The sequence below is a fragment of the Salminus brasiliensis genome, chromosome 16, assembly GCF_030463535.1.
Source record: "Salminus brasiliensis chromosome 16, fSalBra1.hap2, whole genome shotgun sequence".
NCBI lineage: Eukaryota > Metazoa > Chordata > Actinopteri > Characiformes > Bryconidae > Salminus > Salminus brasiliensis.
The window spans coordinates 34,413,602-34,428,407 of NC_132893.1; the positions used below are offsets into that span (position 1 = coordinate 34,413,602).

The 14,806-nt window shown below is 42.9% G+C and overlaps 1 protein-coding gene across 1 annotated transcript; it reads left to right on the forward strand.

The window, feature by feature from the left end:
* The first annotated feature begins 524 nt into the window (after positions 1–524).
* Positions 525–9,559, forward strand: drg1 (developmentally regulated GTP binding protein 1). The gene is made up of 9 exons (XM_072658500.1): positions 525–722; positions 2,229–2,352; positions 3,625–3,800; positions 5,139–5,208; positions 5,294–5,463; positions 5,922–6,052; positions 6,779–6,946; positions 8,018–8,140; positions 9,133–9,559. Exons 1-9 carry the CDS (start codon positions 684–686, stop codon positions 9,230–9,232), a joined length of 1,101 nt encoding a protein of 366 aa, XP_072514601.1. The 5' UTR covers positions 525–683; the 3' UTR covers positions 9,233–9,559.
* The last annotated feature ends 5,247 nt before the right edge of the window (positions 9,560–14,806 follow it).

Sequence of the window (14,806 nt, forward strand, 5' to 3'; positions counted from 1 at the left end):
CCATCATTCCAGAGAACACAGTTCTTCCACTGCTCCACAGCTCCTCAATGCTGGGGGGCTTTATTATACCCCTCTACTAGCCCACGCCTGGCATTATTAGGCAGCATGGTGCCCATAGGGTCATGATGTTTATTGATCTGCTCCAGAGAGTCCTATTCTATTGGCAGTACTTCTTCTCTACAGGGACTAGACAAGCTTTGTGTGTGTGTGCATTTGTATACCTGTGCCAGACATGTGCTGCACATCTGAACGCATTAATTAGAAGAGGTGTCCACAAACATCTGGCCACGTACCTTGGTGTATATTAGCGTATTAGCAATGTTAGCTCCGGTGTAAAAGTAAAGCTCAGCAAACACAAATTAGTCTACATTTGAGATAAAGTGAAAAAAACGCGTCAAATATGGTTTTTATTTTATATATATTTTTATTTAGGTCAACATTTATAAAACTATAAAAAATTATAAAAATGTGCGTGGCGGTTACTCCTCTCCAGCAGGCGGCGCTGTGCGCCCCTCCGTTCAGCCCCGCGAAGCCGCGAGGAGCGACAGCATGACAGTCTGAGCGCAGAGCCGAGCTAAAACCCAGAAAAGAAGCGTTTTGGACGAAACCAGAACCAGAACAGTGTCCATTCCTCCTGATTTACCTCTCTCTGACCCGGTTCGGAACGACCCAACGCCACAAAAATGAGTTTACTCGCCAAAATTGCCGAAATTGAGAACGAGGTTGGTGTGTTTCGCATGTTAGCAGCCGGGCCGTTAGCCTGCTAGCTATCCATTCATATGGTGGGATTTAGTTTAGCACTTTATTCTCAAATAACAGCAGAAATCTGGCCTTTTCTCTTTTATTTTAGTCTTAATGATGCGATATTTTTATACATTTGATGATATTGACCTGTTACAGACCACTACCAGCATTACTGGGACACCTGTATCTATAAATAACTTTTATATCAAATATAATCAGCTGCAAACACATGCGAATATCTCCAAATATTCACCAGAAATGATGGTATTACATGCTTATATGTACAGTAAGTTACACATGTACAGTACAGGAGGAGGGGGGGAGGAGGAGGGGGGGGTACAATACATGACATTAACATGAACATGTTCTCTTTTATTACAGTAAAGCTTTTAGGGGGTAAATAAACTCTGTGTACTTTAATTTGAGTTTGGCTTGAGCTGGGACACGTATTTTACAGCGGTTCTGGACAAGCTCTGAGACAGATGACTGTATTAAACCCATAGGAAAAGCAGCAGAGAGAGCAGAAGTTGTGAGAACAGACTCCCATTTTACACATGGGAGTGTAATAATAATAATAATAATAATAATAACAATAATAATAATGTCCTAAATCTCTGTGCTGATGAGGACGTGAGGCTACATCCACTTCCAGAGAAGCTGCTGGCTCAGGAGATCAGACTAGGTAAAGGTGCAGGTATTCGGCACTGTACAGAAATGTGTCCTCCGCATTTAATCCATCTGTGGTAGTGAACACACACACACACACACACACACACACACACTAGTGAGCTAGGGGTAGTGAGCACACACACACACACACACACACACACACACACACACACCCAGAGCGGTGGGCAGCCAACTCCACCGCCCGGGGAGCAGAGAGGGTAAAGGGCCTTGCTCAAGGGCCCAACAGTGTCAGCTTGCCGAGCCCGGGAATCGAACCCACAACCCTGTCATCAATATCATATATCTAACCGCTGAGCCACCTTGGTTAGATATGAATGTGCTGAAGTATCAAAGTGCCTTCATATAGCTTATGACTGCTGTTAGAAAGGCACGGTAATGTAGGAATGGTACCCACCGGCAGCAGCAGCACAGAGATGGAGCGTTTCCATGGGCAAATTCAGTCATTCGTCTGATGCCAAGAACATCTGGGTTTTTAGAACTGTCTATGATCCTGATGTTGTAGTGCATCCCCTGTTATGATCGGTTTTTATGATGTATTTCCAAGCTCAGAAATCCAAATCAGCTGTCTTGGTTTTACATAGCAGTAATTAAATACACAGATTTGATTGTCTAAGAAAACGAAGGATCCCCAGATAGAACCGTCTCAAGGCCTGCCAGGGTGTCTTCTATCATAACGGGCTCAAACAAATCCACCTCATTAGAAGTGAATATTTTAATGAACTTATATAATTTGAGCTGTTTACTGTTCAGAGTGGTGCTGTAACTCTTGCGCTGTGTGTTGTCCTGTGCTACAGATGGCTCGTACTCAAAAAAACAAGGCCACAGCGCATCACTTGGGGCTGCTGAAGGCTCGGCTGGCCAAGCTCCGGAGAGAGCTCATCACGCCGAAAGGAGGCGGCGGCGGAGGCACTGGAGAAGGTACGAGAAGGAAGGCTTTATAGGCCTTTTCCCCCCCAAACGTGGAAGTTTTCATACTGTAGTGCACTGTTTGGAGAACGGATGTGTCCTTCTGAAAATACTGTGGAGAACATTCAGTGCACTCTTAAAGTCTCAGAGTGTGCAAATGGTGAACCCTAGTGGACATCCCATGCAGCTCTGTGGCGTATCTCAGTGGCGTATATGAGGTTTGGCCTGATTTTCTAATGTAGGAGGTTGTGATCAGGGGTCATTTCTGTCCCCTAGAATAAGGTTCTAGATTCTGATTCTGATGAGGTTCTGATTTTCCTATGAAGGGAATACAGCAGTAGTGTTTGTGTTCCAGCTAATAACACCCAGACAATCACAGGCTGCCGTTTCCAGCTGCCGTTTGAAAGTGATAAAAAAGGGAAAGTGTCAAATTCAGACTTCGTTTTGACGATGTTTATGTTGAGTAATACAGTAATTAATAATATAATAAATAAAAAATAGAATATAGAAAAATAGAAGTGTTGTGGTCCAGCGGAGTTGTGACCAAGTTCATCAATTTATTTGTATAGCTTCTTAAAACTGTTGTCGTCATGAAGCAGCTTTACATAATTAGTTATTAATAAAAGACAGAAAAAAAGAAATAACAAGACATGAAGGATCAAAGACCCCCAGTGAGCAGCCAACGATGACAGTGGAGGAAGAAACCTTGGGAGGAAACAAGACTCACAAGGGGGACCCGACCCATCCTCCTCTGATCAGAACTATTTATAAATTATTGATAAAAGTTACCAAACCATCTAAACTGTTGAACTACTCTGATCATAATCATAATATAATAATCATGGTGCAGATAGTTGGTGGTGATATTAACAGTGGCAGATAGTTAAGAGTCCATTTAGGTTTGACATGGTCATTAAACAGGTAGCAGTGGTAGGAGGGTGTGTAGCTGGTCTGTTATGGGTGGTGGTGGGTGGGGGGCTTGATGGTCAGACTGGTAGGTGGCAGCTGGTCTGACGCAGGTAGAGGGGACCTCAGCGGGCAGTCTTCCAGCAGGTGGGGCTGGGTGGCCATTTACCACTGTCCCTGGTTCAAATCCCGATCATGATGCTAGCCATCGGCTGCCAGGACCCCAAGAGAGCGCAACTGACCTTGCTTTCTCCAGGCAGGCAGGCGTGTGTCAGTCTTCATATGTATGTGCTGGGTAATTGTTGATCCAAATGCTAAAATTAGAAATAAGACTGAAAATAAAAAATAATGACGTCAGTGAAACACTCTCTGTTTCAGGCTTTGACGTTGCGAAGACGGGAGATGCGCGTATCGGGTTTGTGGGCTTCCCATCTGTGGGCAAGTCGACCCTGCTGAGTAACCTGGCTGGAGTCTACTCCGAGGTGGCCGCCTACGAGTTCACCACCTTGACTACAGTGCCGGGAGTCATCCGCTACAAAGGAGCCAAAATCCAGGTTCTCTTAAGGCAGTCGTTTATCTGCATACTCAGAACTTTCAAATGGACAAAAATACAGATCAAATTCTGGCTTCAGCATTATATTACTATTATATTACTATACTATTGCTGTTCTTATATACTACACAACACACTTTACACCATGTTAGACAGATAGCTAGATAGATACTTAGATACAATAATAACATTCAATAGAATAAATGTAAATGTACAGTAAAGGGTAAATAGTGCAGATTAAACATTAGAGACTTTGTCCTCACCCCTCCTCCTCCCTCTTCCGGCACCACTGGGAAGAGCTAAAGAGTCTGATGGCTCTCTGAACGAATGATCTCCTGAGTCTGTCTGAAGAGCAGCTCTGTGACAGCAGCCTGCCACTGAACTTTGGCTCCTTTGGTCTATAATGATGGTGTGCAGTGGGTGACCATCATCATCCATGATGGAGAGCAGTTTGTGGAGCGTTCTCCTCTCTGCCCCCTTAACCACACAGTCCAGTTCTACACCAACCATTGACCCAGCACATCTGACCAGCCTAACAGATAACAGGGAGTCCTACAGTGTCAGAAACCACATAATCAAGTCTATTAGTGATGACTGAACACCTCAGATGTAGGCCTGTAGGCCTGTAGTTTACACCTTCCATCAGTAGCGACGTCAGCCCCGTCGCTCCAGTGCAGAAAACGTCAGACAGGAAGTGTGACCTGGCTGCCTGACTAGGTTGATTGTGTTATTTTTTTCCTCAAATTATCGTTTAAATTTATTATAAATGCTCATTTTTTTGATGTCAGGACTGTAAAAGTTGGCCTGCTTGAAAAATCCACCCTCTCAACCACTATATGTCCAAATGTTTGTAGACACCCCTTCTATAGAATGCTTTCAGCTACTTTAAGCTGCATCCATTGCTGATGCGCACACACACACACACACACACACACACAGCTCGTCTAGTCTCTGTAGAGAAGAACTGCCAATAGAATAGGACTCTCTGAAGCAGATAAACAAACATGAACCTATTTGCATCATGCTGCCTAATGCCAGGCATGGGCTAGAGGGGTTTAAAGCCCCCCAGCATTAAGATAAGGAGCAGTGTAACCACTCTTTTTCTATTTGTGTCCTTTTCTGTCTGTTTCGTCCTCAGCCCTTTACAAACATTGCATTTTAGACCCCAAAACCAAAAGTTTGGGCACCCCTGCAAATATTAGAACATCTTTCCAATTTAAATTTACTTAACTTGCTTAATTTAAGCTTATCTTCTGCATTTAAATCTTTAAATCACTATTTATTGCTCTTTTTTCATGCTGCTGACACAAAATATCATCTCTCTGCCTCTGTGTTGCAGCTCCTGGATCTCCCAGGTATCATTGAGGGAGCCAAGGATGGTAAGGGTAGAGGACGGCAGGTCATTGCAGGTAAAAAAAAAAAAAAAACACAGCTACATAAGACCTTATGACACCTGCTGTTATTGACCTCTAATTGCTCATGCTGTGATTTTAGTGGCCCGTACCTGTAATCTCATCCTGATCGTTCTGGACGTGTTGAAACCTCTCGGGCACAAGAAGCTGATCGAACACGAGCTGGAGGGCTTCGGCATCCGCCTCAACAAGAAACCCCCCAACATCGGCTTCAAGAAGAAGGACAAAGGAGGCATCAACTTCACTGCGACTGTAAGTGTCACAGTACAGCCTTGGCCTGGAGCTCTCACTGGCCAGTAATTATCTAATAACTGAATGAGTGTTGATTTGGGATCAGGTCCCATCTGGTTTGTGTGTTCATTAGGCAAATGAAGGCAAAATCTGATCCTAGTTGAGATAAATGTGCCCCTGTGTGCTCGTCATTCTCTCTTCCCTTTTGATGTTTTTTTGTGCGCTGCTTGTGTTTTTGCAAGCAGTAAACCTGTCAGCTTGACTTTTATTGATATAATGATGTGATTTCCTGCATGTTTTGCTTCATTGAATATAAAATTATTTCTTTTATACCTTTATGTCAATATGTAAATTTTTCAGGCACAAATTCCCACATCTTTTTTACCATTTTTTGGGGGGTAAAATCACTCAGACCTGCGTGTTGTGTCTCCAGAAGGCTCAGAGTTACTGGAGTTTCTCTGTCTCCTGTTGTCTCACAGTGTGCCCAGAGTGAGCTGGACGCTGAAACAGTGAAGAGTATTCTGGCCGAGTATAAAATCCACAACGCTGACATCACCCTGCGGAGCGACTCTACAGCTGACGACCTCATCGATGTGGTGGAGGGAAACAGGTAAAGGGCTGTGGAGTGTATTTCACTTTTACAACACTGCAGTAAAAACAAATCACACTTTGAGCTCCAGCTAGCTGTACACATGCATTTCTGGGCAAGCTGAGAACAGAAGCTTGATCTGAAGGTGTAGAAGCATGTGAACTGAGGTGGTAGAGTAATACTACAGGATTTTACACTAGTATGACTCTATGGGTTACGCAGCGTTACACAGCAGCAGTTCTGGAGAGAGGTTCTCCTCCTGCAGCTCCACCACCAAAGCTCCATAGTGCAGCAGCAGCAGCGCTCCAGCCCGGTGTTTTAACTTTGGAGCTTTTCTATTGGTCCATTCATCGTGACATTTTTACACCATGTAAAGAACACGTTTTATTTTGTGTCAAAACATGAACAATGGAGATATAAACTTTATTCAAACTGCTTTTGCATTCTTTCTAGGTTACAAGTCAAATCTCTAATGAAGAAATTCTATATTTTGTACTGGAATATTAACCTTGTGAGACACGTAAAGTTGTACAAGCTGAGTAAGCGCTCTAGTTAGAGTGTACGGTATGCATCTTGGACTTCAGCCAGTGTTGCTATTCAGAGTTTTGTCACTGTGCCTAAAAAAAATGAGTGAATAAAGTGAGTCATTTTTCAGATAAGCCCCCATTCTTTGAGGCGTTTGATAAATGATGCTCATTGTTTTCCTCTCTGCAGATGTTGACGTGTTTCCTTTTCTCTCTCACACAGAGTTTACATCCCCTGCATTTACGTCTTGAACAAAATCGACCAGATTTCCATCGAGGAGCTGGACATCATCTACAAAGTTCCCCACTGCGTGCCCATCTCTGCCCACCACCGCTGGAACTTTGATGACCTGCTGGAGAAGATCTGGGATTACCTGCACCTAGTGCGCATGTAGGCAATCCACACCACACAACTTCCCTTTAGCCAGATGTGTTAGGATAGCTGAGCTGCTGGGCTGAGCTGAGCTGAGCTGGTGGGCTGAGCCTCTGGTGTCTTGACAGGCGTCCAGTATGTCCCACTCTCCGCTTCTGACTGAGACCGATCATTGGACACCAAACAGTAACGTAGGCCTTGAGCAGCTTGTTACAGCAGGGTCTCAAAACTAAAATCTAACAGAGTTGATTTTATTTATTTATTTATTATTTATTTTAACGTTCAGGACAGAAAAGTCCTGTTTTGTATGACGGATAATTAGCAAACAAAATTCTGACGCTTAAAACTTGTTCAGATTTGGATCATGACTAGTGGAGAACCTCTGGCTTGCTGAAACAGAGAAGTATATTATTTATGAGTGTATAAATAAAAAAAGGTGACATATGGCGCACGTATGACAGAAGGCTGCAAAGCGAGGTTTGTATGCCCTGCCAGATCCACATAATACACCGGGGGATAAAAACTTAATCTATAGTCTGGATCCTTACATTTGGCTTATGTTTTATATATCCAACCCCATAACCAATCTCAACCCCATGTGACCAAGATACTGGCCCTAAACCTGAATAATTAAGGCCTGTTTATTAAAATTCTTCACATTTCCTGTAAAAACATGCCTTTACTCATGTGGACGAATAGATTTGGGGCTTGAAACGAGTTCACCAGAGCCTCAGCTTCACAGGTGTAGTAAAATATGGATACAATAGTACATAAACAGCGAGAGACAGGAGACAAGTCTTTGAGTGTCCACTGGTCATTTTCACACAAAAACATTGACGGACACACATCCACAGACAACACATGAATCCACCAGTCAGTCGTAGCGAGAGTACTGCCACTGTATCGTAGTGAAGGTGAATTATAACCCCTTATAACAGTCATATAACCATAAATGTAGCTTTTTCTATAAGGAAAATATATCTCAGCGAAAAGAGTCCCTCAATTGCTGTTGTAAACCATATTCTTGTCGCCTGTTTAAGGTTCACTGGTTGACGACTGTAATGAACGTCTTGTTTTTAAATTCCTCAGATACACCAAACCGAAGGGTCAGCTCCCTGATTACACATCCCCAGTGGTTCTGCCAGATGGACGGACAGCTGTTGAAGACTTCTGTCTAAAAATCCACAAAAGCCTCATCAAGGAGTTCAAGTAGTAAGTATCTCTCACCACTCCAGTGCAGCCCTGGCCAGCACTGACACCTGACACTGGGATGCTGGTTGAAGCATCAGAGCTGAGTGTGTGCATTTGCACATCTGTGGCAACTCTTCCGAGTGCGTTGGTAGCCTGGTGGCAGGTTATAAAAAGAGCTGCTGGCTGGCTGTGCATATGTAGGAGAAAACCTGTGTTGGTCTTCATCCTACCAGTGTCTGGAGCATTGCATGTGAAGGGGGGGAGGGATATGTGTGGGTTAATTGGCGATCCACAAACCTTTGGCCACATAGTGTATACTGTGCAGCCCTAGTTAGGATGTTTAATAATCAAAATACTAAATAATGCATATATTTACTTATCTAAGATATATCCAATATGTTAAACCTGCAGTAATTATATAACGTCTCAGAAATGCTGTCATTTATACTGAGAGACCAAAACAGTGACCTGGTTTAACTGCAGTAGGTATGGGATTGGAGTGTAGAGCTGCACTATATAGCGTTTCAGCAACGTCAGCACAATGTGCACAAGCTCAATAGTCCCATCACATGGTGTGCAACGTCCCATAAGGCAAATTAAATAAGATGTCAGCTTTTTTCTGCTTGATACAAAAGGAAGATTCCCACTGTCCCCATTTTCCAGTCATGATCACACAGAGTACATTATTAATATTTACTTATTTCTAATGAACATTTAATAATATTTAATTACATGCCTGATCATTGATATCGTGTGACCTGTGAATTCTTTAGAAAATTACTGTTTTTATTTATTTTAAATATTGCAATATATATAGCAGGGTTTCTTCCAATGTCATGCAGCCCTAAAAGTGTGTCCATAGCTTATTTTTAAAAAACATACAAAAATGTCTCATCGATATATTGGTCAAATGGTTTGCTATCAGATGAGTTTATGCTTCTTCATAAGGAAACTTGCCTTTGAAACTGTTGGCTGACCTTTGAGCTCTAACCTCTCCCCTTTTCTCTCCGCAGTGCTTTAGTGTGGGGAGCCTCTGTCAAACACAACCCTCAGAAGGTGGGAAAGGACCACGTGCTGGACGATGAAGACGTCATTCAACTGGTCAAGAAGTAAAAGACTCTAAAGCTTTGCATGAACGCCCCGCTCTTTTCACCGAGCATTGAGACATTTCCAAAGGCCCACAATGGTATTTCCAAGATGTCAGCATCTCACTCTGGCTTTCTGATGATTATTTCGTTCTTTTGGACATTATAGAAATATATATGAATGTAAATCCGTTTACCTTCTCCAGCACACACACACACACACACACACACACACACACACACACAAAGCCACATATGAGTAGAATGCCATTAAAAAATTGAAATAAAATAAAAGAAAGAAAAAACACCCATGTGTCTATAGGTTTAAATAAAAGTCTTAACTAAAGTCCTGACATTCTGCTTCTCTCCTGTGTCTGTCTGTGACAGCATTTTTGCATATGGATCTAAAAGTGTGGGTCATTATTATGGTCACTTCTGCAAGACTGTTGGTTTGTTTATTTTTAAGGCAAGGGGTAAGTTTTGGATGAATTGGAAGTCTCTAATGCTTTGGCCACAATTACCAAAATGGTTAAAATCAGAGTAAAGGATTGATCACTGATCAATATGTGGTTGGTGTGGCGCAACAGATAACACCACCACCTACCATTGTGTTACAACACCACCATGTGGGAGACCAGGGTTCGATTCCCGGTCTGGGTGACTATGCTGCGCTACACCAATAAGAGTCCCTGGGCAAGACTCCTAACACTACATTGGCCCTCCTCTGTAATACGAGTCACCTTGTAAGTCGCTCTGGATAAGAGCGTCTGCTAAATGCCATAAATGTAAATGTAAATGATCTGTGATCACTGATCAATATCACTGATCACATATGTATGTACACACATTGTCTCTCTCTCTCTCTCTCTATATATATATATATATATATATGTGTACATACATATACAGAAATTAAGAATAACAGTTTTAGTATATGTATGTGTGTATATGTGTGTGTGTGTGCGTACATATATATATATATATATATATATATATATATATATATATATATATATATATACAGAAATTAAGAATTTACCAGTGCTATGTAGAGATGAGGTTATCAGTCCTGTCCTATGTGTGATGGATGTGTACACATACATATACAGATATTAAGGACAGTTAACAGTTTTAGTAGTGTGTGTGTGTGTATGTATGTGTATATATGAGGTTAGCAGTCCTGTCCTGTGTGTGATGGGTGTGTATGGGGTAGTCTTACTTACTGTCCTAGGACTAGCGGATTGAGAGTATACAGTCTGAAGGGCCTCAGATGAATTAATCTACATTAATCTACAGAGCCTCAGAAGCTCGTCTGGACCTATACATCAGGATTGCTCCCAAAGCACGGTAACTGACAGCAGTATCAGTCTTTCAAAGCCCACTGTGACAATGGGGGCTAGTATGAATGCAAATGTGTTCCCTCTCTAGCACACACACACACACAATCCCAGTCTATAGGTTTAAATATGCTAAATAAAGCCCTGAAGTTCTGCTTTTATTTGTGTGTCTGTGACAGTCTTTCTGATCATGGATGTAAAAGTGTGTAAAGGTCTGGTTCATGTGCAGGACAGAGGCCTTTTGCCCTTATTTTTGGGACAAACACCACCACTAGTTCTGTTCAGTATCTGACGTGCATCTTTAGTGTATAACAGGAGGTGGAATACACTAAAGGACTGAAGCTGCTAACAGTCACTGGATTTAGAAGGTCACCAGTCTCATTTCTGGGAGGGGGGAGGATGATAGCCAAGCTGGCACCCATGCTGGAGAACAGCTCCCACCCAATGCAGGAGACCCTGGCAGCACTGGGCAGCTCCTTCAGGGACAGGCTGCTACACCCCAAGTGTGTGAGGGAGCGGCATCGTAGGTCCTTCCTTCCTGCTGCAGCACTGCTCCCAGCGGACCACACACACACACACACAGCAAAAGAAATAGAGCTCCTTCAATATTACATTACAATGTGCATTTAAGGGTCAATGTATAATTACCTGTAAATAATATTGACTTTTATTATTTATATTGTATATATATATATATATATATATATATATATATATATATATATATATATATTCTGCTATATTTGTCTACTTTTTTGTGAGTCTGAGTGTCTTGCTATCCCTTTGCTGCTGTGACTATGTGAATGTCCCCATTGTGAGAATTATCTTAAATGTGATTATTTGTGTAAAATCTAGCCTTCAGAAATTTAGCATTTAGTTACGTAGTTACGTAAAAAAAATGTATACCAAAACAGCATGGATGGACCTGGTTAAAATCTTAATCCAAAACTGGAACTACATTACCGTCCTCATAACGCCCCACTGTTTAGTACTGTTCCGCTTACAAACGGCAGCGCGGCGCGCGGAGTGATACCACACACACACACTGCGCTGAGGTGGACGCGCTTCCGCGGAAAGCTACACCTCGACCAAGAAACATCTGGACAAACTTAATAAACATCTGCAAAACGTGTCTGTAAAGTCCTCACTGTCACTCCCCCGCCTTTCAGCTTCGCGTTTCTACAGTCAGCGTGCTGCTGCTCCTCGTATAAGCCTTAGCCGCAGCACAGAAAGTAGAGCCGGCTCCGGCTGAAAACCCTCCGCAGCGTCGCGGTCCGGCGGGTTCGGTGGTTGTGAGTGGGTTCGGGTTCGTCAGAGCTTCAGGTTCTATTCGTAGGATCCACTGGATGCAGAGCATTTCCTACAGATGACAGGTCTATAGCACTGTTCTATATCACAGATCTTTAGTAAAGGTGGTGGTTCTGTACAGAACCAGTGAAGAACAACTAGAACCTTTTGAATGTTGGAGAATGGGTTCTTCTCTATGATGCTGCTGTATATGGTGCTAAACAGCACCTAAAAGGGTTCCCCTGGGGTTGTGTATCATGGCACCTACGTCTGTAGGTGGAACTACTTTATTAGTCCTGAAGCCTGACAGACAGCCGTGCAGACAGTGTTGGGTTCTAAAGGGTAAGGAACCATTTAAAGTGGTTCTATGTAGCTCCAAAACAGTGGTTTCACTACTGTTAGAAGCCCCTGTTACAAGAACCATCTTCAAAGGTTCTTTAAGGGGCAGTGGTGGCTCAGCGGTTAGAGCGCCGGGATATCGATAACAGGGTTGTGGGTTCGATTCCCGGGCTCGGCAAGCTGCCACTGTTGGGCCCTTGAGCAAGGCCCTTTACCCTCTCTGCTCCCCGGGCGCTGGAGTTGGCTGCCCACCGCTCTGGGTGTGTGTGTGTACTCACTGCCCCTAACACATGTGTGTGTGTGAGTGTGTGTTCACTACCAGATGGGTTAAATGCGGAGGACACATTTCGCTGTACAGTCCACACTGTACAGTGACGAATACGTGCACCTTTATCCTTTTTATCCTTTATCCTTTAAAAGGCCGTAAATCAAAGGGATCTTTGATCTTTGATGGATCTCCAGGACGCTGTTGTATAAACCCTAAATGTCAGAATTACAGAGGACTGTAAGTCACTCCATCTCCAAACCACGTCCAGTTAAACCAGTGAACCTCCGGGGCAGTTTGGAGAGACGGGTTGTTAGCTAGCTAGCGTTACTTAGCACTGGTGCTAGCAGCCTAAGCCTAGCGTCTCTCGCTGTGCTAATAAGGCATTCATCAGATACCAGGCATTAGTACAGGCCCTGGGTGATCGACCGCATCTGGGGTCAGCGATCAATCATGTTACCTTAATGAGCTTTTCCTTTAAGTGATTTGGGTGGGGGGTTGAGGGTGAGGGTGAGGGGGCTGGGGGTTATTCATGTATTTATTAATAATTAAATGTAGAAATTAAAATTCGTTTAAAATGTTAGGTTAGGATGGGACGTATCACACATTTTACCATACATATATAATGTGTAGGAAAGTGGTTCCCTAAAGAACCTTCCATTTTCTGTGGTACCATGCAAAGAACTGCTCCAGTGGTCCATTCGTCATGAAATTAAAAGTATGGAGTAGGTCCCCCTTGTGTCGCCGCAACAGATCTGGGTGGTCAAGGCATGAACTCCACAACAGCTCCATTACTAACGTTAGCAGCAGATCCTTTAAGTCCTTCAGGTTGTGAGGTGAGGCCTCCATTAGTGTCAGTAAGCCTTAGGCCGGTTCACCGGTTGCCCATTGTTGGAGCACTTTTGGTAGGTACTGACCACTGCATACCAGGAGGAACACCCACAAGACCTGATGCCTGATGTTCTGGAGAGGTTCTGACCCAGTCATGTATCTAGAACCTCACAGTTCGGTTCTGGTCAAAGTGTCTCAGATTGTAGATCTGTAGATCTGATATGTAGAGCCACTCCTTGACAGGAGCCACTGTAGACCACTTCATTTTTTTAGTAAATCTGCATCTCTACGTGTCTGGCAGTCATTTTATTACAGACATTTCATCAAACAGAGCTGATTTGTCTGAATCTGCAGACTATGAATGATATAAAGTCCCAACAGAGATGTGAAAGACTAGTGGAGAGCCGGCCGAGACATGAGAGCTGTGATTGGAGGTCGAGGTTATTTCAGCATAGTGATTCTGAATGCTCTCAAAGCTCAGATATTAGCACTGTGTTTAAATCTGAATAATAACTTCTTTATATTATAATTATTATCATCATTTATTCACATTATTTGAGCAGCTGTTTTTGAGCAGTTGTCATTTCTGCAAATAAATAAATACATAAATAAATAAGTGCTGTAAATAGTAAATATTTTTATTTGGATTTTAGGGAGAAATGTTGTCCATGGTTTATGAAATATAACGCAAATGTTCATTTCCCTAAAACACATTACCTATAACTAGTAAAACCAGAGACACTGATCATGTAGGGTTGTCTCTCATTTTTTCCCGGAGCTGCATACAGTGGGAAAAAAGTATTTAGTCACCAATTGTGCCAGTTCTCCCACTTAAAAAGATGAGAGAGGCTGTAATTGACATCATAGGTAGAGCTCAACTATGAGAGACAAAATGAGAAAATCACATTGTCTGATTTTTAAAGAATTTATTTGCAAATAATGGTGGAAAATAAGTATTTGGTCAATAACAAAAGTTCATCTCAATACTTTGTTATATATCCTTTGTTGGCAATGACAGAGGTCAGACGTTTTCTGTAAGTCTTCACAAGGTTGGCACACACTGTTGCTGGTATGTTGGCCCATTCCTCCATGCAGATCTCCTCTAGAGCAGTGATGTTTTGGGGCTGTCGGGGGGCAACACAGACTTTCAACTCCCTCCAAAGGTTTTCTATGGGGTTGAGATCTGAAGACTGGCTAGGCCACTCCAGGACCTTGAAATGCTTCTTACGAAGCCACTCCTTTGTTGCCCTGGCAGTGTGCTTGGGGTCATTGTCATGCTGAAAGACCCAGCCACGTTTAATCTTCAATGCCCTTGCTGATGGAAGGAGGTTTGCACTCAAAATCTCACAATACACGACCCCATTCATTCTTTCATGTACACGGACCAGTCGTCCTAGTCCCTTTGCAGAGAAACAGCCCCAAAGCATGATGTTTCCACCCCCATGCTTCACAGTTGGTATGGTGTTCTTTGGATGCAATCAGCATGCACTCTCCTCCAAACACAGCGAGTTGTGTTTATACCAAACAGTTTTACTTTGGTTTC

What these genes read in the sequence shown, in the direction of transcription:
- drg1 (XM_072658500.1), top strand. Translation starts at nt 684, where the DNA reads ATGAGTTTACTCGCCAAAATTGCCGAAATTGAGAACGAG. An exon ending in TACCTGCACCTAGTGCGCAT is followed by an intron (nt 6,947 to 8,017) that starts GTAGGCAATCCA and finishes TAAATTCCTCAG; the next exon opens with ATACACCAAACCGAAGGGTC. An exon ending in CTCATCAAGGAGTTCAAGTA is followed by an intron (nt 8,141 to 9,132) that starts GTAAGTATCTCT and finishes TTCTCTCCGCAG; the next exon opens with TGCTTTAGTGTGGGGAGCCT.